Genomic DNA, 27,908 nt, shown 5'->3' with positions numbered 1-27,908 from the left:
CTGTAACTGCTGACTCAGCAGCTGTCGCTGCTGCCTTCAAGCTCTCACCATCTTCTGGCTTTGGCTGACAGGCTCTTAGCAGCTGTTGCTCCCATCTCCTTCTGTCCCTGGCACTGCCAGGGTGCTTTCAGCTCTTTGAGGTTGCTGCTGCTGCCTGAGTCATGCCTCTGGAATGGAAGGCAGCCAAGGCACTATCCTCAAGATCCTCGCCTTGGTTGTCCTACTGGTTTTCTTCAGGTCGGCTTCAAGGCTCCCACCTCTGGCCTCCTGGCTGCCCCTGTGTCAGAACTAGGGAATGACATGACTGTAGGCTCTGTACAAGGAGGACATCATCCCTCAAACACTCTGCCTGTTCAGATGCAGGCTGGAATTTCTGAAAGGTCCCTGTGCTCAGCAGTTCCCTGATGGCACAGCATGTGCCGTGTGCTTTGTGAAAGGATGCTCACACTGCCCCAGATTGTGCATTGAGCCTCTGCCCTGCATTCAAAATACAGGGATGATTTAATTTCATTTTACTGCAGAGGATTCAGAGGTGGGGCATGGAAACTACTCTCTCTCTCCCCTTCTTGGAAAGGTTCCAGCAAGGGTGGTAACAGATGTAAAGCTGCTCATTTGGAAAAAATATGTCTGGTCATACCAAGTCAGAAATTCGATAACAGACCACAGGCTGTAGGGAAAGGCCATTTCTTGAGATGTGTATTAATTCTGGTGGAAGAGAATGCAGATCTAAGCTTTCCTGTATTTTCATTACAATTCCTCAGGGAGTGGAAGATGGCACAGTCTCTGCTCTGTATAAAAGAAAGCAAAGGGGAACAATGATTATATTGCGCATTAGGGGAGTTGTATGATTTCCTCTCTTTTATTAATGAACAGATTTAGTACAGCTGAGACCTCACAGGACCAGGGTCACAACATCATCTTTAACTTATCCTGCAACATATCCGAGCAAGCTTCCCAACTTGTGGCTGTATTAAGCTGTGTCACTCTGTGCACAATGCTGAGAGGTGCTGTAATGTGCTCAGTAATTCAGGGGAAATACTTTCTGAAGAAATTTTGTATGGTGAGGGTGGTGAAACTGGCACAGGTTGCTCAGAGAGGTGGTAGATGTCCCATTCCTGGAAACATCCAAGGTCAGGTTGGACAGGGCTCTGAGCAGCCTGGTCTAGTTAAGGATGCCCCTGCTCATTGCAGGCAGGCTGTGGACCATTACCTTGTGAAACTATCTGTTGTTACAAAGATGAGAAATTTTATCTCAGACACACTAGCTTAAAACATTTTTCCCATTTGACAGAGGATAAGGGAAGAGTAAGGATAGAGAATGTTTTGCAATGACAGAAAAATATGAAGAAGAAACACTTTGCCTGAACTGGGTGAATAAAAGCATTTTTACTGAAGAAAAATATATGTATGAAAAACTTGTGTGAAAGAATGTAGAATATGAGTAAGATCTTTCAAAGTACAGCTGAGACTGAAATGTCTTTGAAAAGGCAACACAAACGCACAATCTCTTTACAGAGCATTTACACCTTCAATTTTACAAAATAGCCACGTTTTCTAAAATGCTCCTCTGAAATGCCTGATTAAAAAGGACAGTGAACCACAGTATCCCATCAGCAGCAGTTTATCACATCTATAAATCCAATCTAGATCTCGTTATAACAGGAGTGTGAGACGATAAAGAACAGTGTAAGAGCAGTAAAAGGAGCTTGTAGTTGACAATTGATACCATATATATTCCATAATACCAAAATGAAGATAAAAGTTTTAAATTAAATTAAACAGTTCCATCAATGAGTAATAAGCACATCTAAGATAGCACATGTGTGCTCTTCTGTCCAGTTGCCTCCTGGAAGGAATGGAGTGACTTGAGACTGCAATTTACAGGATTTTCTGTAGAATGGAGTTGGCAACATCCAGGGATTCATCTTTCACCAAGACAATATCATAAGAGTCCATGTATTTTTCCAAAAGCTCATCTACCTAATTGCAGAAGGGATAAAGAGAAAGACCCCCTTAGTTATAGAATTAATTATTGAAAGAGTTTTTGTCATTAAAATACTGCCCAATCTTTCCACCAAATTCTGGGAATAAGCCATGCAAATAATGTATCACTCCTACAAGTGAATTCTGCAGGAGGACAGAGTAGGAGTGGCCTGACCTAAAGTGCATTCCAGGATATAATACCTCATGTTTATTCCAGGATCTCACACACAGAGGTACTGAAAAAAGAACTACTTCTGGAAGGGCAGGGAGAAATATAAAACTGAAGTTTTCTCTCTCCTCAGTGCAAACGGCTGTTCATTATAACTTTGCAAATAATTGAGTGTCAGTTAAAAACCACAAAAAATAAAAAGAAAAGAGGAGAGACTGCCTGGATTTGTTATTTGGGAGATTATAATTTTTCTCAATTATCAATTCAGTACTGAAAGGAGGAGGAGCCATAGGAATTTAAAAGAATTAATTTTTATAGCCTCTGAATTTTACTTCTCTAGGAAATACCTGTTTGGAAGTAGTTCTGTACAAAAACCAAGGCAATATATACCTGTGGTTTTGAGCTCATGGGTTAGAAAAAAATCCTTGAAAAATGTTTGAAATTTCAAACCAAATATGGGCTAAGTACTTGGTTTGATATCTGAACAGTATTATAATGAACCTGTTTCTAACTGCCAGTGCTTCATTCAAAGCTTACAAGGTTATGTAGGGCTACTTACTTTATCATTGAGATAGCCAATCTTAAGAATGTGCTCAACATTTGCTACTCCATCTGCCATACTCAAGTCTCCTTGAGAATCACCCAGCAGTATGATATTGCTGTTGTCTTTTAGCTGTTTGAAGTACTCTGTGTTCTTCAAGGCACCATCATGTTTGTTGTAAACATGAATCAATTCTCCTTTAAATCCTTTTAATATTCCCTATTGAAAAAAGCAACACTGAAGTTATTTTTGGTACCATTAAGGCAAGATAGAATCTATAATGAAAGAGGTGATACTGTTGAGCCAACACTGAACTACGTAATCTGTGATGATGAACAAGATAAATTTAGTGTTGAGTAATGTAATGGCTGTGACAGCACTGTTAAGAGCAGGCAGACAGTGATTCTCCCTGCTTGGAGGGGTATCTACATCTCTCTCTATATCTGTATCTTGTAGTGTATAGAAATAGCTACTAAATACCACAAACACTGTGGTATTTATCAAATATGTTTGATAAGAATGTGTTATCTCATACGTACATTTTCATCAAAATCCATGAAATTGGAAACCACTTTTACATTCGAATGGTAGACCCCAGCCTGGTGGATTACTTCCTCAAGAATGTCACCAATCCCAGCAGAAAATATGAACACAGGAATATTATGTTCACTGAGCTTATCAAAGAAGTTCTCATACCCTTCTCTGCAACACAAGAATGAAAATACAAATCAAATCTCAAATAAAGAAAGCCAAGAAAAGTGTGAGTTTTTAGGAGACAATCACATCATCTTTGGAAAAGAATTACTATTTCTTGAGCACTTCATTTCTTTTATTTCACCTTTTCAGGTCAGCAAGAACCATCAATCTAACACAAGGCATGTTAGCAAGAAACTGCTGCATCAAGCTATTTAGTCTTGGTCTGTATAATTTTTCCCTCCAAAACATCTAATAATGTTTTAAAGATGTAAAAACACTTCCCCCTCCCTAAGTACTCCAGAACAAGCAAGCAGCTAGCAGAATTCACTCTAGCTACTATCAGGCTGTACATCTCCTTTCTATCTTCCTTGCTTAAATATGTGACTTTGTATAGGGTCACTACTATAAAACAAATTTTGTTTTTAAATCCTGGAAAAATATATTGTTGCTCTTTCCTGAAAGTTTTTTAGTGTTCAGTAACCTATATACAGTATTCCAGGAACAAGATAATATTATCTCTATATGCTTTCTCCATACAGACATAGATTGGTAGAATTTTACATTTTAAAAAAGTATTGTGAAAGTTTTAGCTTGTGGATGGAGGTTCAATGCACATGGACTTAGGCTTTCAAACAGGCAGAGACTGGGTGCTTGTCTGTTGTACAGAAAATAAGGATTCAGTCAGCGTTATAAACAAATACTTCCACAATTTAAGTTCTAACATCCTGTTTCAGTAGTCCAAAATTTACAGACAGTTTTAGAGGGGTTTCAAAGAGATGGGAGCCACAGCACATTTTGAACAAGGATTTTGCTGTCTTTTAAACTTGCCTTCAGCCATAGAGGAAGAACAATATTCAACACAACATATGAAACATGTTTCTCAACTGTTTCTCAAAAAAATTAAGTTAAACTCCACATTGCTTTTAAAAAAAAAAGGATCACCAGTGAAATTTTCAGAGGATGAAAGTCTTCAGAAATGAAGCTTCTAGAGATGGGACTAAAAAAAGTTCCAGATCTCTGCTTCATACAGTGTGATTATTTTCTGCATTTAGATACAACACACCAATAAAGTGGGAGCACAGAGAGCTCAGTGTGGTCCAAGGTTAAGGTGTCACATTCTCAGGAACGTGTGTGGGTTTTTTAATTTCCCTTTTCTTTTTTTCTCCTCCCCCCAACATTCAGGAAGAATCTACAGAAAATACTCTGAAACAGATTGATATCATTCAAATCAAAAGGAACTTACTTCAGCATAACATCAGATTCCCTTACAATTTCTGCAAACTTGTCCTTCTGTAAGCCTTGTTCAATGAGTAGTGCATGAGATTTATGGTACCTAGAACATAAACAAAAAAATGGGTTGAATATTGCTTACTAAGATTCACCTTTCATTAAATTTCATGATGAAAAGCATCGTGTATGGGTAATTCTTGCTCGTTCAAGTGAACAGCAAAACAGAAGCAGTTTTGTACAAAACTTGAAGAAATTAATTCAGTTAATGTGATAGCTAAGAGCTAAGTACTGGCATTAATTTGCTTTTGAAAACTTATTATATCCAATCTTAGTACAATTTGAACACAGGAGGTATCTCTTACCATTCTACCATGTAGGGGTATTTCTCTTCAATGGTGAGAGCTGGATCAATTTCAATGGCATAATAGGTTTCTTTCAGCTGCAATAACTGAAGGGGAAAAAACCCATCAGATGTTTAATGTATTTCATAAAATAACACTTAGCATTTAGTCTAAGCAATCAAAATAATATTTTTGTCAGGGAGTAATGACAGATGTCTGTACAACAAATCAAATGGTTGCAGGTTTTTTGTTTACCTTTTTCCGACATTCGTCTGTGATGATCTTTGAGTTATCAATGATGTCTGGGGAAGGGGCGAAAAAAAAAAAAAGACAGTTAAACAAGATGGTACATTTCTTTTACTTTGCTCTACAACACTGTAAATGGCACAGATGACAATGTCTGGTGACATACCAATATATTTCCTCAGAACTTTTCTTACCAGCAGCCAGCAAAAGGCACATTTTTCTTCATAAGTATAAAGATGCCCTTCCCTTCATCTCTGAATTACAAGGTCAGTTACAAGCTTTTGTATCTGTTTCTTGAGATTTAATTGTTTCTGAAATCATCCTGAGGCATTCTGTATGTTTAAGAGTTCCCACTTCTCCTTGTTTGTTCCAAAAAGACTAGAGCATAAGGATAAAATTGCCCAGAATTCTAAGGAGTTTGCTATCTGGTTCTTGCAGGTGTCAGGACTATGATAGGCTCTTGAAAAATAAAAGTCAACCATACCATATTTAGCCTCTAACATCTGAGGGTTCAAAACTTAATGCTTTAATTGTGAATGAAAACTTATCTGATTTAATTCACACAGATTTTGATTAATATAAATATACACATAAAAACACAGTCACTAGAATACTTCATCAGTAGAATGTGCAGGTTAGCTAACAAGTCAATAAAAATCTCATTAGGGAATAAATTGAATAGAAAATTAAACTAAAAGGAGTGAACAAATCAATCTGTATTAAAAAAAAAAAGTACTCACTATGACAAGTTGGACATCTTTTTCCATTGTAGGAAAATCTACTTAATGTCATATCAAAATCTGTAATAATCTATTTAAGGAAAGAAAAAGCAAAACTGTCTTACAACACGGAGGGACAAAATAAAGAATGGCTAGAAATTCTGAATGAGCAACAATAGCTGCAGCTGAGTACCATGTGTGTCACAGAAACCTCCCTATTCTATTAAACCATTGTCATGGAAGCTAGCATATCCCAGAAGAATAACGTTTTTTCTAACCAAACTGTTTTTCTCATTACTTTGGTGAGAATATTTCCTGAAATTACTAAGCTTTTATGCTTATGTCATTTACTTAACTAGTGTCTGGCTGAATTACAGTTGAATCAACAAGGACTGTTAAAAGAGTTAACATGTCTAAGTTTTGGAGACTTCTTGAAGGTTGAATTCTATTACATATTTATATATATGCTTAAATTTTTTGGCATAGAGTAACAATCCCACAGTTGCTTTTATTCCAAACTGGTTACACCTTTACCTGAAGTTTGGCAGCTCCACCTTTGATGAGGCCACAAATAATCTCCTCTACTCTCCCTGGGTCCTTAATATGGACAGTCTTCTTCTGAAACTCTGGCATCTATGAAGAGTAAGAACATAGACATAAATACATAAATACACTTACAGAGGAAAACTTACTAGGCAACACCTGCTATCCATCAGATTGGAAGCTCTGCATCTACAAACAGTTTCACGTGACATCAAGACATGGTCAGGACAGAAAGACAAGAGTAAGAAGAAACAGAAGATACTCTGGATGTATTAATCAATGACTGTATACTGCTCTGTTTACTTTCAACATCTGTTTTCATTTCCTAATATCACATTATCCAGTAAGTTGACACTCATCGAAAAGATAATTTTATTTGTAGGAAATAAGGGAGATGTGTAGGAACAGGACATACGGGATCATCTTGTGATTCAAATATGTCACTAGGAGATGGTAAATCTTAAAATTAACTCTCTTTGCAATTAATATGCCCTTAAAGTGTCAACAGAGATAAAGAAGACATCCATTGTTTCCTTGAGAATGCTGAATGTCAGCTGAGTGCTCCAACACAACAAGGCTGTACAGTAATCCCTGCTCCCTAGCCAGTCCATCAGTTGCTACCATTACCTATTTCACTGCACACTTTTAAAGTAACACATGACATCATATTATATATTCCTTTTGGATGAAGTATACTTCTTGAATACTATGATAAATGCTGAATTTTGTGTAACAGAAGAAAAAAAACCCCAAAACTTTTTTTGGAGAAAAGTATTCTTTTTCTCAGATGCTCACTGGATAAATTTTCCCCCTCTTCCTGAATGAAAAACCCCAGTGTTCTTCAATCTTCTTTTGCAGAATACTGTTTTTTAAATCTCTGGTATTTCTTGATGTTGTCTTGGCCCATCCACTTGAACCATACTCTTTTTCCAACACAGCATCCATTAGACTGCGAGCATAACCTTTCTGCTCTGCTCTGACAAGGCCTCGCTGAAGGGTCACTTTGGCCCATGTCTTCAGGTAACATCTTTGCATGTATGTTAAAATACGTGCCCCGTGTTAGCAGTAATATGGTGAGAATGATTCAAATTCAGTTGGTAATGACCAAATATTCTTCAAAATGACTCCTAGGCAGAAACAGGTATTTGTGCAAAGTGTTAAATTTTACATTTAATCTTTCTGGATTGTATCTTTTCTTCCATGACAGTGCTCCTATCTTTCAGTATAACAAATAATTCTAATCCCCACTGTGCTTATTGCTACTTTCTGGCTGATATCCTCAAAGAGACTACTGAAAACAGAAAACAGAAATCCTTCTAGAATCCCAATAATAAGTCTCTGATAAATTTCCAAGTTTTTCCACCCATTCAAAAAGTTTCACCCATACCAGAGTATCTTATCAAAAATTCTATCCTGAACAGGCTATTCACTACTTCTTTGCTTTAAAAATCTCATAAAGAAATAAACTGGATTAATTTCACTTCGTTTAAAAGAATTAAGGTTTTCCTTTCCCATCCTTTAGCAAAGACATTTTCTGTAAAAGTGGTATCTCCTAAGCCAATATCCCTGAGTTTCCTGTGGTGTTGCAGTGCCTTGCCACTACTTCTTTTAGCACAGCAAATTCACAAAAAGTACATTAGGATTGACTTCCAGCTCTCAGCTATTTCCCAGGCTGGGAGTCATTGAGAAAGCTAATGAGTGTTAACAAGATACAGAATTAATGAAAAATATCCATTAAAGAATTCACTAGTCTTTTGAGATACACCTTTACAAAGCATTTCTTTATTCACAATTAGCAGCACATCTAGCTTCACAAAAAAAAATTATTAATAATCTGTAACTCTTGAAAGGTGTTTTATGGTATTTCTTTTGTATGTTATATGGTGCTGGTAAACAAGAGTAAGCTTTCCACTTTTTTTCTGGGTATACAACATTCTTTATAATGAATCACAAAGCACTTTGTGCTTGGTAATTTTTTAAGTGTAAATTGACTAATTCCTCTAACTTTCAGCAAATTATATATGTATTTTTAGATCTGGAATGCAAAAATTAAACAAAATGAAATCTAAATGCATGCTTTTCTAAGAAGTAGTTCAAGCATTATTTGGTTTACTCAGATACTAATCAACAGATTTCCTAATAGAACTAATTTAAACAGATTGGGGGAGATGGAGAGATCAGAGGAAGAGACTGGATGAGGAAAATTGGATTGTTTGGTACTGTTTCATTTCAGACTGAGCCCTTTCGTAAGTTTCTGAAACAACCCGAGGAAAAATCTTCTTGGTAAACACTTCAGTAGATCATGTTAAACAAGACATTGCTTAAGATTTTAAGTATGATGAAAGCTTCCTGCTTTGATGTTGTAAACTACTCAAGATCAGTTTATAAGATTAACTTATTTCTAACACATTTTTCATTTTTGCACACAAATTGGTTGATGAGTATTTTAATTTAGGGCTGGGGGAAAGTGTTCTGCAGCAACCCAGACATTTTCAGTCTCACAGACACTTTCATAGGAAAAAACAAGTCTACGTTACAGATGTGACACCTGACAAAGCCTCAGACAAATATGGTCAGTCAAAATAGCCACTTTTCCCATCACTAGTTCCTTGTATTAATATTTGCAACTAAACATTAAGTAGCAATTCTTTTATTTAGTCTTTATCATTCTTATAGTAGAAGTAAACTGTCTAATGAATGTGTAAATGAAACTGAAAATGCAGCCACCAATTTTCTGGCAAACTGTCTCCTCCAATGTTTTACACTTTTGCCCAGTTTAGCTGTTGTTTCATTGTTGCATATTTGCAATTCTTCACAGTTGAAAGAGAAAAGCTAGTTGGAAAGAACTGATAAGACAGATGAAAGAGCAAAGGGTGAAAAGTTCAGTCAATTTGATAAAATTTGTGTTTCCATTTACTTTTAAAGAAAACTCTAGGAGTCAACTTGCTGTGCACATAAACCTCCCAAAATTCTGATGCTCCAGTTGACTGGGATGAGCACACACAGAGAAGCAGCCAACCAAAAATCTCCACAGCACTTAACAAAGTCAAGAAAGCTTTTCAGAACCAGGAGCTTCTACATACAGAACTAAAACTATATAAGCAGAGAAAAAGGAATTCATAATTCGTTGTGACATCTGAAAGTACATCATGTTAAATCACTTAAATGCCCCTATATATTCTGTCATGTTATAAAAGTGTGAGAAGAGTTTTGCTTTCTTACCAAGGCCATATATGTGCTATTGAATAGCTCAGAGGCTGGTATGTCTTAAAACATATGTTAAAAGATGACAACTCCGAAAGGTAATTTGTGGTTGGCATATACATTGGCCATAAACACATTTTAGTTTCTAGTTTCTGACATTTTTAAGGAGCCTTTGAGGGAAGGAAGAACGAAACTGAAAAAGATTATTTTAAAGGTTGAGTTTGTTGGATTTATGAAAAGGAAAAAATTATCTGCTGGTTTGTGATAGCAGGTAACTGGAATAAGGATGTAGGAAATTATTTTGTAGCTAACAATGTCATGGTCATACCTTGAGGAACGAACAGTAATGGATTCACGCAGGTTTGGAAATCCCCCAGTCCTACAAACCACAGAATGGGTCATTTACAACAAGGATAGTTCTGAAAATTACAAATCTATTTAGTACATGAGACATGCATCTGTGTAGTTGGGTTAAATCAAGATAAGTATTTGCTGTAAATACCATATTGGATTCTAGTTTTGAAATGAAGTCTCTTATATGCAACTGAGTAACAGAAGTGCAAACAGAACTGCTTTTATGTATCCAGGTGCTGCTTAATACATAAGTTGTCTTCTTAGTATGTGAGGCAGTGTGTATCTAAGTGCATGCTGTGTCAATTTGATCATAAAACAAGAGCTGGTGATAAGACCTGTAATCCATTTCAGTGATCTAAGTGAATTTACAGCTGCCATAGTAGCCATTTCCAATTAGGTACCCCAGGACATTAATAACTGATTGTGTCCACAAGGAGTAATGTCATGTTCTGGAGTTAGGATTATACTGAACTTTTCAATCTACTGAGTATTGGAGGTAGAGCAGTTACTTTCCTCCCCGCAGTAAAACAAGTCCCTGTGACTAAAGCAAAAAATAGAAAGAAAAATTTAAAATGTCAAATAAAAAACTTCATGTAAAGGACAATTGTGTGACCTTGTGTTCTCACTGTCAGTAATTTTAAATAGGGAAGGATGAGTTGATGAATTACTTGCTATCTTAACTACAGAGAGATATGGCTTATTTCACAATCAGCTCTAGACACAGAGCCTGAAATATTACTAGTAATAACTCAAACTGTAGGAGGTTGTCATCATAAGTCTGCTAAGTAATGCTTTGACAAAGGACATAAAAAACTGGAGCAGAGTATTCTTATACTGATACCCTGTAAGCCTACACTACTTGGCAACTAGCAAGTTTTCTTATTTTATAAAAAGTCTCATTTAGTATGGAAGCCTCCCAAAAATCAAATCATTGCTAAGAAAACACCCTGGATTATGGGTGGACAAAATTTTAAGAGAACTTCTCTATAAATCCCAATGATTGACAGAGTACTTCGTTAGATGTCAGTAATTCTGAATCATAGTAAGAACTGTTCTCACACTTGTAAATGTATTAAAAATATTCCACAAAATTTCAGATTACCATAATGTCATAAAAGTGATAGGACAATAAATAAGATCTAGCTGTAATGCTATTGACACTATGTGAATTTCAAGTATAACACAATTTCTATTTTCCTACTTTGTTGGTAAATCTGCCTTAAACTAGACTAGGTTTCAAACCTATTATCTTTTGATAGAGAGAACACACAAGGGTGGGCTGGCAAGGAGAGGGAACTATCCATTTATTTCTGAGCAAGGCAAATGCAAATCAAAGTGATAAATTGCATAGGGGCAAATGATTTGTAAATTTTATTCTAATCTATGGTGACAGCTTCCAGGTAAGAGAGTATAAACCAAGAATAAATGACATTTAGTTTTGGAACCGCAGATGCCCAATTTCAAGGTCTAACACTAGCTATCACATATACTCACTTATGGACATGTACCAAAAAAGGCAGGGCATGGCAGCAGTGATAGTTGCAAAATTTGATACCCAGAAGCTACGGAAAATTGGTTTTGGTGTTCTTGGTGGAATAAAGTAACAGTTTAGTGAAAATATAAAGAAATGGGGCACATTCCTTAATTTACATATTATTTTCCACTCCTTTTTCTTTTTTTTTCTTTCTTTCTACTATTACAGAACATTACTTGTTCTAGAAAACAAAGCTTACAAAAAACTTCTGAAAAGCATGCAAGCTTCTCCATGTAACTTCTGCTACTTGCAACATTTGAGTTGCAAGAAGCGGGGGAGCCATAGCAAAACCCACAGAATGACAGTGTGGAGATCTTTTCCTCCATATGTTTATGCTCATATATGTGTAAAGAAAGACTGCCTTTAATTCAGACAATTTGAATTCTGGTCCATGAGTGCAACAGAGGTTTCTCTTAGCTGCCCCAGCTGTTAGTAGGCTTATATTTTAGACAGGAACAGCAAAAGGTACTGAACATGAGTGTAATCACTCCATTATGTGCAGGTAGACAGGAGAACTTCACTAGTTATCATGCACTCTGCTAGCATAACCTGAACTCAGAACAATACTTACTAATTTATAATTACCAAAACCACAATACATTTTATATTCAGGTGATGCAAGCTCAAATATGGTAATAAATCCTTAGTAACTAGTAATTACCAAATTACTATTTTAGTAGTTCTGCCAAGAAATAGCCTTAGGACTACTTAGCTAAAAAGTAAGTAGGCAAGTGTTATTATGGGAATGAAACAACAGAACACTTGAGTATCTTCACAGTTGCTTGATAACATGCTGTACATGTAGATACCCAGCACAGGTTATATGAAATAAACTGTGGAAATGGGTTCACTGCCTAAGCTATTTTAAGACATGGAATAGGATGCACATTAATTTTTCCTGGTTTGCTTTATTTATTTACATCTTTTTATACTTAATGTGCTGTGTCCTGATACTTAGTTTGGGAAAAAAAAAAAACCATTTAAAAATCTGGAGAGAGCACTTTCACAGAAAACATGACAACAGCGTTTCCTGTTGTGTTTTTAAAGGCGAGTACCTGTGCGTTGAGCTTACGGCACTCCTGATTCTTCTGTCCTTGATTTTGTCCTACTGCAACAGCATAGGTGGCAAGCAGAGTCCAGAGATGCAGGGCTTGCATGCAGGCTGCCAACAAAAACCAACCAAATCCTTTTAAGAATTGGTCTGCTAGTTATGTGATCTTTCTATTCCTGCTGTATAAAATAAAAGCCAACATGCATGGTACATAGCGACATCACTGTGAAAATACCAACACTTCAGAATACTCTGATACATACTTAAAAGTAGAGGAACATTTAAGTTGGATTAACCTATTCAATGAAAACCACTCAGTATCTTATTCCTTTGATGCTGTTGCTTATTCTGTGCTACTACATTTTAAATTTAAAAATACAGTTTTTTAGGTTTTCTTACAGTCACAGTAAATAACTGTAAGTAACCCCTCAGCTCATAACCTTGGCTTAAAAACACAGGCAAGAAGACAGAGTCAATACTGCTGACAGAAGCTGCGCACACTTACCAGGGGGGTTTGCAGGAGTAGCTGCAGAAGCAAAAGAAAATTCCTCTTGCTTGAGAAACACTAATATAGCAGCACAGGGTGCAGTTGAGGGCGTTTCCAAATACAGCCTGACTAATCCCCGTGCAAAACCCAGGGTCCTGTGACGCACGTCAGCAATGCACAGCAGTTTGTTATGCTCAGCAGTACAGCCTGACGGGCTTACAGATGATCAGCTGGTTCACCAACAATAAAACCTTTGACCTTCACTGAATGAACAGCTTTCATGGATGCAGCAGGCAAATTTGGGCTGGTCTAACAGAGGAAGGCACTTGTTTTTCAAAGCAGAAGTTTACTACTTTGTTACTTTTTAGCCCTTTTACAAAATCTTTCCAAGTATTTTAGGATTTCCTGTTGCATAGTGCCCCAAATTTCTTACAGCTTCATTGACATGGTCTCATTAATGTTTACTACATAGCACACATTTATTCATGTAGAAGGAGCAAATGAATTAATTAACCTTTGTTTTGGCTGCAATTATCTGTGTGATACTGAAACAGGAAATCAAGGAGCCTTGTTTGTCAGGATACTTGGGAGATGAGGCAACTCCACATGCTTTCAGAAGTTCATCATTAGGCATGCTGCCTGATCAAAGACCATAACTAGGTGACACAGAAGGTGTATTAAAAACAAATATTTTTTAGAGTGAGGGGGTGAAGGAACTATTGCCTAATCGTGTTTTACACTTTGAAGTTTTATAAATGCTTGTAAGTGTCATGTGAAAGTGACTATTGCTATAGCAGCAGTGCAAGCTTCTCTATATTACCCTGTAACTCATGCTCAACCTCAGGTTTATGATCGCCCTTTCAGGATGCCAGGACTAACCACCAACATCAGGCCAATTCATACATGGCCACCAACGTGACAAGTGCAATCGTCAGAGCCGAAGCAAGGGCAGGTTACAAGTGTAGCATGTACAAAACCTTTAATGCTATAAAAATCCCACACAATAGCATGACTCTAGAAATTCACCTTCTAAGAAGGGTGTGCATTCTACATTAAAAAAAAACCCCCACAGACTTTCTGAATGGTACAGTAGATCCATATGTTTTGTGTCCACATTCCAACCATAGGCCACTATGTAGTTTATCAGGATTCCTCAGTGTATCTGACCTACATGTGCACTTTCATTTTGTTTTCAGAGGTGTTCTCTGTTTTGAGCCAACAAAACAACTAGTGAGTATTTCAGCTAACACAAAACATGCAACTTTAATCAACACTTATCCTCTTAGAATTGACCAAGAACCCCCCAAATGTACATGTTAAGGTCTGCTGTATCCTGAAGCAGCAAAAGAGTTTGAAGGATATGTTCAAAATATAACATAATCCCTGCAAAGTCTGTATACAGTAAATTGAACTTACCTGGCATTGGTATTGCCAGGATTCATAGCTACCAGTAAACTACGTGTTATAGCATTTGTATGCTGTTGTAATAGGTAACATTCAGGTAATGTTACCTTTTATAGTATTTTAATATAGTCAGCATGCTTTTCATTAATATTTTTATAATAATATTTGGGAAACATATATATAGTGCAGTATCTTGAATAAATATGAATTATTTGCACAACAAAAAGCTGCAGCTTGTGTCACTGTTAGATTTCCAATTAAAAAAAAAATCTTATGAACAATGAAATAAAATATGCATGCTTGATGAATCATGTAGTTTGGGTAAGACATCACTTGATATATTCAGTTTGCCAAGTACCTGCCTTTGAGCTTTTATGTATTTCAAAGGTGACAATGGTACTGATATATAAATGAGACTTGTGAACCTCGTAGATGAGGCTGGGAGTTGGTGGGTCAGCGAGCTGGCCTGTTGCTATTCTGGTACTTCTCAGCTGTGATTCAGTGAGAAAATTAATTCCAGTGCTGTCAAGAATCTAAAGAAAGTTATCTTCTCTTTAAGAAAGTTGGGGAAACAAAAATGAAGTGGTTTTTTTAAAAAAAAATTAATTTTTTTTTTTTTTTTTAGATTAAAAAAGAGTTACAGAAATTAAGTCCAACTCTTATGGACTGTTTTTTGGTATACCAGACTAATTGGAAAGCATTCTACATGAACGATTACAGTTTTAGTGAAAGCCCTAGAAAATGTCGTGAGCAAAATTTCTGTAAACATTAATACAGCCAACACCTAATTCTTAGAAAAACACCTACTCTATCTTTATCAACAGTGTACTTTCACTTTAATGAAAATGCCATATATGAAACTTCGTGTCTACAAAACAAGACTGTCTTTGCAACTCCAAGAAATCTTTGTGTACAACACTTTAACTACAACAGCTCCTACTAACCACATTTTGTTACTGCTGATTTGAGTCTGTTGAGCATTTTGTTTACAGTATTTAATGCCTGGTAAAAGAGGAATTAAAATTAACACTTATTTTTTAAAGAGAGATAAATAAACTCCAGCATGACATTTGTACTCTCGAAATGTGGAAGGTCATTCAAATATATTTTAAGAGCCATGAACTGAAGAGGTGTAGTTATTTCAACAGATAGGTTCTATTTTAACCTTTTCTCTTTGGCTGAGGGCCATATCTTGACTACAGAATATTCTACGCAGAAAAAGAGAGAGAGGAAAAATGAACAACATGAAAACACTAGATGATTTATCACTTATATAAGACTGGGAAAAGGTTCAACTTTATATGCTTGTGTGTTAGGTGAACTTGGTTTGTAGAGGATGCTCTTGAATATGAAGCACTGCAAGTTTCAGTCTAAAGCAAAGAAAAACTGGTTCTACCAGTCCTTACACACCCCTGACCTAAGTTGCATCCATTTGTGGAAAGACATTAACACAGCACAGGTAAACTGCCTAAGCAAGTAAGCTGAACCTTTTTTTAAAATAATAAATTGACTACTTCAACTAAACTGACATAAACTTTTAAAGATTGAGAAAGAGGTCATAGCTCATTAGAATATTTACTACAAAATTTAGAGGTGATTGAATCCTGTCTTCAATGTAAACATTAGCTAGTGTCTTTTTATGAGCTTACTAAATTTTATTCCTGTTTAGTGACCCTACCACAACTGAACAACTTTTGAATATATCCCCATATATTTAGTACGTTACTCAACTTTACTTGAGCAATACCTTGCTTTATTGTAGGGATCAATTTTAAACATTAAAGAACTGTATTTGTTGTCTAATTTTGCTTTTGTAATAAGTTTACTTAGTACATATTTTCCAAAGCAGCCTACTTGATATAAGCTCATGAGACACGGAAAGGTATCTGAACCTTGGTACTCAAGTACCAAGACCAAGCAGAAGAAAGGAATCAATACAACCCAGCTGTATTCAAACATGATTATTATTCATGCCCTAGTGAACTGAGTTAATGAGCAGCATAATGGTTCCAGGAATAGCTGGATATAGAATATCTGTGACAATTACAAGGAAAGTAAGATCAATGGTCAGTTTGATGAAGCTGGGGTACATAAAGGTTTAGAAGGTTGCCTTGCAGGAATTTTGGATACCACTTATCTCTGCAGTGCAGGTTTAATGTAAAAATCTACGTTAGCCATATTTACAGTTGGTATGATGCAATACAGAACTACGATTTGTATATGAAAGTCTATGTCTATCATAGAGATGACTTGTGAGGAGTGTAAGCATTCTAAAAAGAAAGAGTTTGAACAGCATGTTATGGAAAAGTTCTAAGATAAAGACTGAATCCATTAAACTGTAGTAAATCCAGAGAAGAGACATGCTAAGAAGGTGAAGGTATTAACCTGAATGGTATCACAGGATATATTTAACAACTTTTTAAATAGAGATTTTCTGGATGTGATCAGAGATCCATCTTTCTTTACAGTTCATGAGAAAACCGGTGATCATCTAATAGTCTGACCATTCATGGCTGTATTGAACACAAACTTACTAGTGTCAACACACACACTAAAACAACTCCTTAAGCATTTATTCTTCTTGTATTTAATACATCTCTCTGATGAGAGAATAAAAGATATTGCAGCATCATTGTCCCTTATGCAGCTTCCTCTTGTGCTTACAAAATCACTCTATAGAGATTTCTACTGGTGATAAATCAACAGACATTTTGAATCTTCCAAGAATATGAAGAACTAATAGTAAATAGGGTCTGACAATTACTAGTTCAGGCAAGAATTTAGTCTGAGAGAACACAGGAGATACAAAACATACAGTTCTGTACGTTCTGGGATGAATGAATACAGCTCAGGATAGGCATCCTCTTTCTCTGATTGTATGTTAGGGGAATCACTTCATCTCTGTGCTGAGTTCCCAGTCTTTCACTGTGGAGAGAATTAACCTTTGTAACTGGCAGGCTAAAAAACCAGTTATCTATTGTTTAGTTATCATTGATTATCTGGAAATGATCAAGAGATCTTCAGTCAGTTCTAGTGAGTATCTTGGAAACACCACACCTATCTAGCCAAATTCAGTATGATGGGGTTTTTTATCTTCATTGTTTCTCTCCTGCCCTTGGGGGAAAAAAAAAAGAAAATAAAAGAAATCCACATGTAAGCAAGTTCAGATCAATAAAATTTATCATATTACACTTAAATTTAAAAAATAGCTTCTAAAGCATCAGGATTGAAAGAAGAAATCAAGATTGTGACACTCTTTCATTGCTGGGCAGAAGAAAAATGGAGGCTTTTTTCTTGGCCTTCATACATACATTTCACTGATGCCTATTCTTACCAGTGCTTTCTCGATAAAATCTTTGTAAATCCATTATGAACTTGCAGCTTAAATACCAAAACCAGTTTTAGTTTCTGTACCTTACAGGGAATAGACTAGAACTGGAAAAGGTCCTGAGAAGAGCAGTATGAGTGAGCCATGAGAAAAGATTCACACGATGAACAACTGAATATCAATAGAATTCCTTAAACTGGAAATTACAGAGTGGCTTAGAAAAGGTTAATAGGGAAAGATTGTTCACTGTCTCTTCCAGTGTCAGAGGTAGAGGTCATCAACTAAAATTAAGAGGAGGTAGACTCAAAACAAATCAAAGGAATTAGCTACAAGTCACACAATTAGGTGAAGTAGTAAAATGTGGAATTCCTTTTTGGTGACACTGTGAATTTACACAGCCTTAAAATAGTACTGGGTAATAACATGAAAAAAAGCTCATCTTAAATTACAGATACTGTCTCTGAAATACAAGCTGCTGCAGGCAGAGAAATCATTCTAGGAAAAACATTCACGACAACCCACCCTTTGCTATGCTGTTTTGGGCCTCTGCTATAGAGCGCTGCAAGACAGATGATTCTATCTGTAACAGGTAAGACTTTTCATGGAAGGCAAGTCAACACTCCCTGTTTGTAACATGTGATCACAGGGAGAATCATTTGCTTTTCATGACAGTGTTTCAGTTTAATCACAAGTATCTTAGTTTTAACTCCATCCTATCTTTTTCTTGCCAGTTCTTCTGAGAACACAGATACAGAAAAATCATTTTTGACAAATAAGAATTTTTAAATTTGAGTGGTACTCATTTTCCTTTAATACTGCTATGGACTGTGTTGGAGCCTGCCTATCTGAAAGATCCATTTCCCTCTCATATTATACAGAATCTAACGCTTTCTTAGAGAATGCTTACAAGTGAGGCTGCTGATACAAATAATCTTTCTTCAAAATACCTAGGCAAACAGTGTAGAATTCTAAGAACTGGCAGTATGTAAATATACTGTGGTATATTTACAAATTCTTAATTAGCTATCAGGTATGCAAAAGCTCACCTTGCATAATAAGGTACTTTTGATGAGCTATACTATTTTCTCCCCAAAGTGTACATTTGCATGTATTCTTTTTATAATTAAATATCCTGTATATATCTACATGCATATGCATTGAAAGAACTTAAATGCTTGTTTCCCTAGAAGCTTCCCGTGTAACACTATCTAGAATAGAATTTGCATTAAGGCCAAGGTTGGACTGAAGCAGTTGCTGCTGATTCTCTTCTCCTCTTATCTGCTTCTAAGAAAAAAAAAAATCTGCTTAGATTTTTTTTCACTAAGCCTAAGAATGTTGTATCTAGATCAAATAAACTCTGACCCTTGAATAGTGGAGTTGTGGGACTCAGTTTGAAAGCAAAGTCAGCAGGACAAAGTTTAATCTACAATACACCAGACACTACAATTCTGATGTGAGAATGTAGTGCTAATATAATATTCCAATTAAATTACACATTGAGACTAATGACGTTTTTAACTGTTAGATCCTCTTTGACTACAAACCCTTTTTTAAAGTTCTTGAAAAAAAAAATCCATTACATTTAAAGATGAAATACAGCTACCAAACACTCCTCTTAAAGGTAACAGGCAGACGCGTCATGATTTGAGGTGTGAAGGATTGTTCTGACTCCACGTCTCATCACTTTATGAGTGTTTCTCACTGCTGGATCCATTCAAAGATGCACTTAGGTGCTCCTTATTTCTCGTATTTCTGTGTACTTTCCTTCTGGAACTATTCAAAACCACCTGGTAATAATACTACCACTACTATTCTTTGCACTCTACTATTGCTAAAGTACCAATATTGCTACTGTTTTGGGCTAATTCCTACCCTTCAGTTTCACGTACAATTTTTGCATGGGAACACGCAGACCAAACTGAGGCTTAACCATCAGCGATACTTGTTGCAAAGGCAAATGCAGCTGATAATAGTAAGTGTTGCGTTAATAGCTGCTGAGTGAAAAAATTTACATTTTTAGTCCGATAACTAGTAAGTTTCTGACAAAGAGGGAAAACTTTAACGGAATAAGGTTAATGGAACATTTCAGTGGTATTCATTCTGTCAGATTAAGGTGGAGCAAAACAACTCCTAGGTAAAAAAAACTAAACCACAAATAAATTCGGATTATTTCAGTGATCCAATTTGCAGAGCAGACAAACAGATCTTTATATAACGGTGCAGGAAGGAAATTACAGTTAACGAGTGGGAAACAAGTAAGAACAAGTACATTTGAACAGGAATTTTCTTGGTGGCAAACACAGCTCAGGAAATCTGAAAGTCTGTATTCAGACACTTAATGAATCTTCAGTGTCCAAGTCTGGGCTTTGCCCAGCCCTTTAAAAATAAAATAAAGCAACAAATTAAATAAATAAGTATTTTAAAAAAAGATTGATAGATATGAAAGTAGAAGCCACATTTCATTCTAGCAATAGGTATTATTTCTATAACTTAGAGAAATGTTATTTAAAATTATTTTTGTAATTATTTCTGAGGTAAGTCAGTGCAATTATCTATTCTTCTGTGGCATTAATGAATGAAAATAATATAGTTTCTTCTGGTATTTAAACCAGAAATGGTGTCTTCTTTGACCTGTGTGCTGCAGCCTTAAACATATGTCCACTTGTACTCAAAAATGCCTTTTCTTTTTTTTTTTTTTTTTTTGGCATTCATATAAAGCACTCTTGATGATTACCCAAATTAAAAAAATTCTGCGGACTTTTAATGAGCACTGATTTTTTTTTTCTTGAACAGTCAGAAGCTCCACACAAATAACTTACCATAGAGTTGACTAACAAAACAGTCACAGATTCCAACTTAATGGGACACTGCCAGTCAAGCTGCTGCATGATAGACATTGAACTAAAAATTTGCCTACTGCAATCGTAAATTCTCTGATGTTTTTCAGCAGCTGATCCCTAGTGATTGATGGCTTTTGGATGGGAGAAAGAGAGTGACATCCAGCAACTGGTCAAGAGCTGTATGAAGACTGTGCCCCAGGAAGAAGCAGTTGCTGCAGATCAACTGCTGCTGCACAGTACCGTGACTGCAAGAAGGCTGGTTAGACTTCATGCCCTAACTTTTATTTTACACACCCTCCACGACAATATAAACGACTCTCTTGCCCAGTCTTATCTGGCCTTCTGTTCCTGCACAGCGGTTAGGAAAGGAAGCCAGGAAGAATAGTTGTGGGGTATTCCTGCATCTCAGTTGTGCTTAGCTTAATTTCAGCGCTGAGCCTCTGGCAGGCAGCACAGACGTGGCTGCTGCTCTGGGCCCCTGTGCAGCAGGAGCAGTTCAGCTGTACGTGTCTGACCGCAGCGGGGTAGTGGCCGAGAAAAGCCACTCGCTGTGGGCCAAGATTCCTTAAGGGACAGGTTCCTTCCAAAGCAGCGTGCACCGCCCCAGACACGGTTCGCGCCAGCGCCACCTGCTGCTCAGAGCCGTCTGGTGCAGCTCAACCAGCCAAAACTTACACCGTGAAAATTAATTACCCCCGGACAAACGCACCAAAATACAGCAATAAAAGCTAACAGCCTGCTTCTCTTCTCGTGCTTTTCCTTAAGCTCTCTCCAGTAATAACCCTTCGTAGTAGGTGAAGAGTACACTGTTGTTTACTTGCACAAAATACACCTGTGTACACACTCATGGAGGGAAGAATGCAGGCTGATAGCTCGAAGGCTATTACTGTAAATTGGAACTAGCCAACACAGAAAAGAATATGTATTTTGCATATATTATGTAATTCATGCAAGTGAAAATAAAAGGTAAAAGGAAGCTGTGGTGGGTTTTTTTTTGTGTGTTTTTTTGTTTGTGGTTTTTTTTTTTTCTTTTTTAAGAAAGAAGTTCAAAAGTTCAGGCATTTTGCAAGTTTCCAGACTTACAAAAATTGTGATGTTTTTACATTTACACGTCCATTGCTATTGAATTCACGGGTAGTATTCTCCTACTTATTAATGCATGGGTCCATACCTTGGGTCTCTTCAATGCTTATATTGATCAATTTACATACTTTTTACAAAAGCTGGTAGTTCTTGTTAACTCAAGACTGAACGGTATGATTGGAATGCTATGTGACTAATTCATAATATGAACAGATTTGCAATGTGTATTCAGACTAAAAACTAAAAAACCCCTTATTACTGCTTATATTGTTTGACAGTTAAAAGTAACATGTTTAAGACTCGCAGTATTTGCTATTGGTCTTAAAAAGACCAATAAAAAGAGTTTAATAGAACAGATGCCATCATAGCTCAACGGGTAAAAATGAGTTATCACAAACAGGAGAAAAATCACTTAAAAATATAACTTAACACATACCAAGCATTTATTAAAAGGTAAATATATTCCAGAGCAGAATCAGTAATTGAAAGATTGCTCTTCTGTCTTGGAGAAAGACTTGATACAAAAGATAAAAGAAAGCAGCAAACAAGCTCTTCTGAGCCTATACTTAAAACCTATATTGTATCCTGATATGTCTACATTGACTACTTGGAGCTCAGTTTTCAGGTATAGATCATCAGAATGTTTTTGATAAGTCTTGTAACTTGGGTAAATGAGTTCTAAAGAAACTAATGCAGAATTATAGATTCAATTAATCTTCCCATACCATCCCTTGTAAGAATGTAGGTTTCAAGACCTACTGAATTAAAAAAAAAAACCCAACACAGGCAGAAGCAATTTCAGAAAATTAAAACCTGCTCCTGAAACATATAGCTTCAATGTAGGATCAGCTAACTATACTAAATGAAGTGGAATATCAGTAGGTACATAATCTGTATAGTAGACGTTTTTGACAGTGAGAGGAGGAAAAATGGAGTTCAGTTGATTTTTATTGTCCTGGGATCCAAATTTCTTAAATTTCCCACTGAATTAGTTTACAGTGAGAATGAAAAACTATTACTAGTATCCAAGTTGCAATCAACATGTATTGTCCTTAGGTTTTTTCCTGCCTTGTGAAAACTTGCTTTACAAGCCACATTCTAGATGATTTATATGATGCACAGTGGTTTACATTAGGCAGCCTGATACTATGCATTATCTAGGTGGCATATACTATCATTATCTCTGCAAACAGCCTGTGGGCAAACCAACCTTGTTTTAGTAATTGATGTCTATCACTGTCAATTGATTTTTCTACTGCGGAATACAGTCTAAACAAAAACCAAGGTTTATAGAAATAGTTATATGGCATCTCCAGTACTCATGTCAAATTTAACTTGGTTTTAAAATGTTAACAATATTCTAAAAATTATTCTAATACTCTAGTAATGTAAGGGCTCTCAGTCACATGTTAACAGGTAGCAGTGGTATTAGGTCTCAGCAGTTCTTTCATTTTTCACTACTTAGGTTCATATATCACAGCACCATTCTTTTTGAACGGTATTATTCCCACATGGATCATATCACTGCATAGCTCTCAAGCACATCCAGACAGTGACAATGTCCTGCAGAGGTATCATTAAAGGGAGTCCATTTTCCTTCCATTCCCCTTTTAGTGATTCCAGTTTACTCAGACTCAAACCCTTCTTCAGCTTTGTATAGGCATAAGTACATATAAAGGAGTTGCAAATGCCAACCAATTAGGTTCCTGAATATGTATACTACACATTACATACTCCTCTGCTTTATACTCCGCTGGGACGTCAACCTGCCAGAGTAACGTCACAGTTACTATAACAACTAGCTACCAGCAACAAGACAAGAATAAAGAAGTGCTGTGTGATTGCGATTGCTGCCAGTTGTACCTTCATCTGTGGCACAAATGCTCTTATGCCCCATAAAACAAGAACCCAGTCTCACTAGAGACTGCCAGGTAAAAGAAAATAATAATAATTGAAAAAATACATCCCTCCCTCCCCCATAAACCCTCTAAAGTCAGACTCACAGAATACGTTTCTTTATTTCTTAGGGAAATAGACAAATCAGTTACCTTGCTTCTTATTCACTCCTTATTTCTCTCCAGGTAAACTCTAACACTGCAAAAATTCGTGCATTTCTTTCCTTCTCTAACACAAAAAAAGGTACACTGTCCAGAGAGTTGACGGGTTGAAATGTTTCCTGTAAACTAAGAAACTGCTTTGAAGTTAATTTGTGGTTGCTACACTTGGATACAAAGTCTCTTTTCCATGTAATTACGCATCTTCCTTGAGGGGCAGATTGGAGAAATAGACAAATGTAACTACCCCTTTGCCCAGTTTTCTGGAAAACAAAGGTGAGAGAGGAAGTCGCAGTTTAAGGTATTTTGCTATTCTGTTTTCAAACAGCTCTATTATGTTTCTTATCCTAATAAAAAAAATACCATAAAAAACTCCAAAACCGAAGAGTGAGGAATAAACTGCTGAAAAAACCCCCAAGATTTCAACAAGTTTGTTTATTAAACAGACAACAAAAAATACCGTTACTCCTCTAAGAAGTTTTTCTTATGTTAACTATTTTAATTAACATGGGCTACTGCTTACAAGTGAGTGTTTTGAAAGATTTAGGCAATGTTTTTCGCTCTACTTTGTGAACACCTGTTTTCTGCTGAGCTCATAAAAGGTTGAAGTCTATTGGCAATACAACTATTTGCTGTACAGGAATCCACAACTTAATTGCAAACTTGTCTCTGGCCTGAAAAATCCAAAAGACTGAATGTTACTATAATATTTGATCTCTTCCTAAAATAGACGGGAAACATTTTCTAAAAAGTTACTCTGAGAATCTATGAATTATTAACCATCCTTTAAATTAAACTTAGCAACATTGTGGCTAACTTTTGCTTTCACCTGACTGTAGAAACACACAGTTTCACAGAATTGGCAACGTGGCTGTGAAAAGTAATAACAGAAGGCTTTGGGAGATGGTTGTTTCTTGCCACACAGAGTGAAGCTTCATGTGAACATTACTATTAATGCCTCTGCTACTTCAGAAGTGGAGCTGAAGTAACTCTGTCTACATTGACAAGTGCCTAAGGGAAACTCCCTGTTCCCAAACTACACATGGTCGATGAAGACACAATATTAACACTTTAATTACAAATTTAAACCTTTTCTATCAAATAAGATGGAGTAATTTTAAGGTGTCTTCATTAAGCTTAAATTTGTGTACCAGGATAACTGGTGTGCTAAGGAATTCATCTACTGAAATGTGAGCTAGATATTTAAGAATTACTTGATTTCATTATTCAACAAGGAAAGAGGGTTACCCTTTCCCACAATGCTTGAGAATCCTTTCCACTTTTCTTCACATTAAACATTCTTGGCATCATAATCCTTGATATTAACTTGTGTTATAGATGTTCCATTTGATTTGTAAAAGTCCCAGTCTTTTTAGCACTTAAAGACAGTTGTATTTTTTTTTCACTTACACTTGGGTTTTATATTCATCTAATCTTATTTTGACAAAGAAAAAAAACCTGCTGTAGCTAATTATAATAAAAGAATATTTCATTCACATAACTAAGGTGTAAATAGGCCTGCTCCCTACTGCTTTTGATAAAAGTTATACATGAAGGTAATTCTGAGTCTAATGTGGATATAAAACTAAAGTGTAATTGTCCCCAAAGAAAATTTGAAGCAAAAAAATCTGCTGAAATACAAAAACGATCCCATAATTTTAATTTAACACAGAAGACCAGCCTGGCATTGGAAAAAATACATTTCAATAAAGCAGTGTTGTTCCTCACCACCATCCTAACTTACACTAAGTTACAGACTGGAAAACAGCATCTTCTCCCCCACAGCTCAAAGAAAGGTCTCTCTTGTCATAAAACAAAACCGATACAGTGTCTTGTAAATGACAAACATTGAATCAAATCTACATTGGTGGATAAAACTATTTCAGAAAGTTCTTCAGAATGCAGCATATTCAAGTAAAACGCATGTACACATTTTTGCCCATACTTGACAAACTCAACTCCTTGGTATGAAGTTTAGATAACTATTTCACTTATTTCAAAGAAATTGCAGAGCGAATAGATGTGTCCACTGAAAATACTACTTAAGAAAGAAGACTTGCATCGTTAGAACTAAGGAACTAGCTGAGGAAGCAGCCAACCTGAATATCAGCTGAAATGCTCACTCTCTGAGTATGAACGTGTTGCATCCAACTGATAAAATGTTTCTGCATGAGAAATTGGACATGCTTTCAACAAGCTTATTTTTTCCTTGCAATTTAAAGCTGAGAAAAGCTCTAACCATAAAAGTGGAATTTTGGAAATATCTACTTAGGATCATAGGTTTGTGTCCAAGAACATAGCTCTGAAAATGTCATCTGAAGTATGTACTTAAGAAAATCACTTACCAGAAATCAATTTAGCATTGATGTAATGATTTTTTCCCTTACCAAAGGCAAAATCTTGGCAAAATTCAAGTCTTCCCAGCCAAAACACCTCTTAAACATTGTACGAAAGTTAATATAAATACCTTTTAGCAATTATTAGGTACTTTCTGAACTACAGCTCAAATCAGGTATTATGAGCAGGAGTTAGTGAAACTATTGGATTTGCCTTTCATATCATCAAGCTTTTAGATGTTGTTCTTTTATTGTCCACATAACTCACAAGTAAGTTCTGGTATTAGAGTACTAGAATTAAAAAAATAAAATAAAATTTATAGTTAACCAGTGTTATGCCACCGTAAATTTTCAAATGAGTTTTGTAAAATCCTACTATAGAGTCCAAAGCCCTTTCACAGAAATAGATCTAAAACCTCTCTAAAGTGGCAATCCAAACTTTCTGCTCTCCCACAAGCTGTTGGAAGTGGACTTGGAGAAACTAAAAAGCAAAGCACCCCCCTCCAAATTGTCAGATGACATGACTGATGACTAGAAAATTTTTTTCAACAGTAAGTGATGCCTACGATTAGCAAAAACCCACAGTAGAATTCTTTAGACCCACTTTATCACAAACTGCACGGCATGAATTCCACTGGCAAGCATGGCAATGCGTGGCCAAGTGAGTACTTAGGCAGCTCACAATTTACATACAGAATCCTAGCTCTTACTGAAATCTGCTTCCACGTGTAATTACAAAAATTCATCAGACCTTTCAGTAAAATTCATCAGGGGAGATCACAAAATAGCCATTAGCTAACAGCAAGTGCCTCGACTATTTCAGTTCAGTTCTTCGGTACGGTGGTGTCCAAATCACAAAATTTGAAGGACTTCCACATAATCAGCACGTTGCCCAAACTAAGACCTTTTACGATCCAGTTATTTATAAGCAGATATTTAAACGATTTCCTAAATAACAAGTTTAACAAGGGCAGCAAGAGAGAGCGAGCTCCATCTTCCTTTTATAGTAACTGCAAACAGACTGTGCTTCCCAGTTTCAACAGATGGTTGAACACGTGCGTGTGCATGTCCATTTTTCTTTTAAACAAATTACAAGCAGGCTTGGAAATTACCACCAACACCCACGGGTACATATGTATCCTACGGGTAGATATGTATCCCACAGGTACATATGGGCCGGACAGGACGGAGCAGGACGGCGCAGACCCTTTCCACACGCACCCTTTCCGTGCCAGTGGGTCACGCTGAGGTGGAACAGCTGCTCCTGCCTCCAGCTCCTGTCCGTACAGAAATCCCAAACTGAGCCCAAGGTCCCCCTTCTACCCCTCCAGACATCCCCCCGGGATATGTGCCTGGCTCCGCGGGGACGGCCGTGGGGAGCCGCCGGCCGCAGGAGAAGACGGACAAGAAGGGCGTGCGTCCGGGGGCCGAGGGGCTCTCGGCCTCTTACCACGTACCATCTCGATGATCTTGGTCTTCTTACCCGTCTTCTTCTTCATGGTGAAGATGTACTGCGCCAGCACCACCCCGCCCACCAGCGCGCACACGCTGGCGCTCGCCACCGCTCCCATCTTGGCCACGGCGGTCCTGTCCATGGTAGTAGTTCCCGGGGCGCCGGGAGCCGCTGCGGGGAAGCGCGGCTGCGCCCTCAGTGTGGGTGAGGGAACCGGACCCCGGCAGGTCGCCACTGACCGACCGCCGGATCGGCAACGACCGCCGCCGCACGAGCTCCGCCGTCCCGGCCCCTCGCCGGCCGTACCACAGG

The 27,908-nt window shown here is 36.9% G+C and overlaps 2 protein-coding genes across 8 annotated transcripts in view; one reads left to right on the top strand and one right to left on the bottom strand.

Moving 5' to 3' along the window:
- Positions 1 to 21,646, top strand: part of FKBP9 (FKBP prolyl isomerase 9) — a 44,785-nt gene extending 23,139 nt beyond the window's left edge. For both annotated transcript variants that reach the window (XM_042043393.1, XM_042043394.1), the window contains one exon: positions 20,778 to 21,646. In XM_042043393.1, coding sequence (XP_041899327.1) covers positions 20,778 to 20,798 — 21 coding nt within the window. In that variant the 3' untranslated portion in view covers positions 20,799 to 21,646. The remainder of the gene's footprint in view (positions 1 to 20,777) is intronic.
- NT5C3A (5'-nucleotidase, cytosolic IIIA) lies at positions 841 to 27,893 on the bottom strand. Of its 6 annotated transcripts, none has more exons than XM_042043396.1 (10): positions 27,627 to 27,893; positions 12,616 to 12,722; positions 6,460 to 6,558; positions 5,947 to 6,016; positions 5,216 to 5,262; positions 4,982 to 5,067; positions 4,633 to 4,722; positions 3,233 to 3,395; positions 2,712 to 2,912; positions 841 to 1,980 (listed from the first exon to the last, which is right to left on the bottom strand). In XM_042043396.1, the coding sequence occupies exons 1-10, from the start codon at positions 27,736 to 27,738 to the stop codon at positions 1,879 to 1,881; spliced, it is 1,077 nt and encodes a 358-aa protein (XP_041899330.1). In that variant the 5' UTR covers positions 27,739 to 27,893; the 3' UTR covers positions 841 to 1,878. The 6 variants fall into 6 exon arrangements, with proteins under 6 accessions (XP_041899330.1, XP_041899333.1, XP_041899332.1 ...); XM_042043399.1 differs by having other exon boundaries at positions 27,601 to 27,690; XM_042043398.1 differs by lacking the exon at positions 27,627 to 27,893 and adding an exon at positions 13,117 to 13,272.
- Positions 27,894 to 27,908: the final 15 nt, after the last annotated feature.

The sequence above is a fragment of the Corvus kubaryi genome, unplaced genomic scaffold, assembly GCF_017639235.1.
Source record: "Corvus kubaryi isolate FWS band 111438036 unplaced genomic scaffold, C.kubaryi_AGA036_p1.0 37398, whole genome shotgun sequence".
NCBI classification, from domain to species: Eukaryota; Metazoa; Chordata; class Aves; order Passeriformes; family Corvidae; genus Corvus; species Corvus kubaryi.
This window is presented reverse-complemented; position numbering and strand designations above follow the sequence as displayed.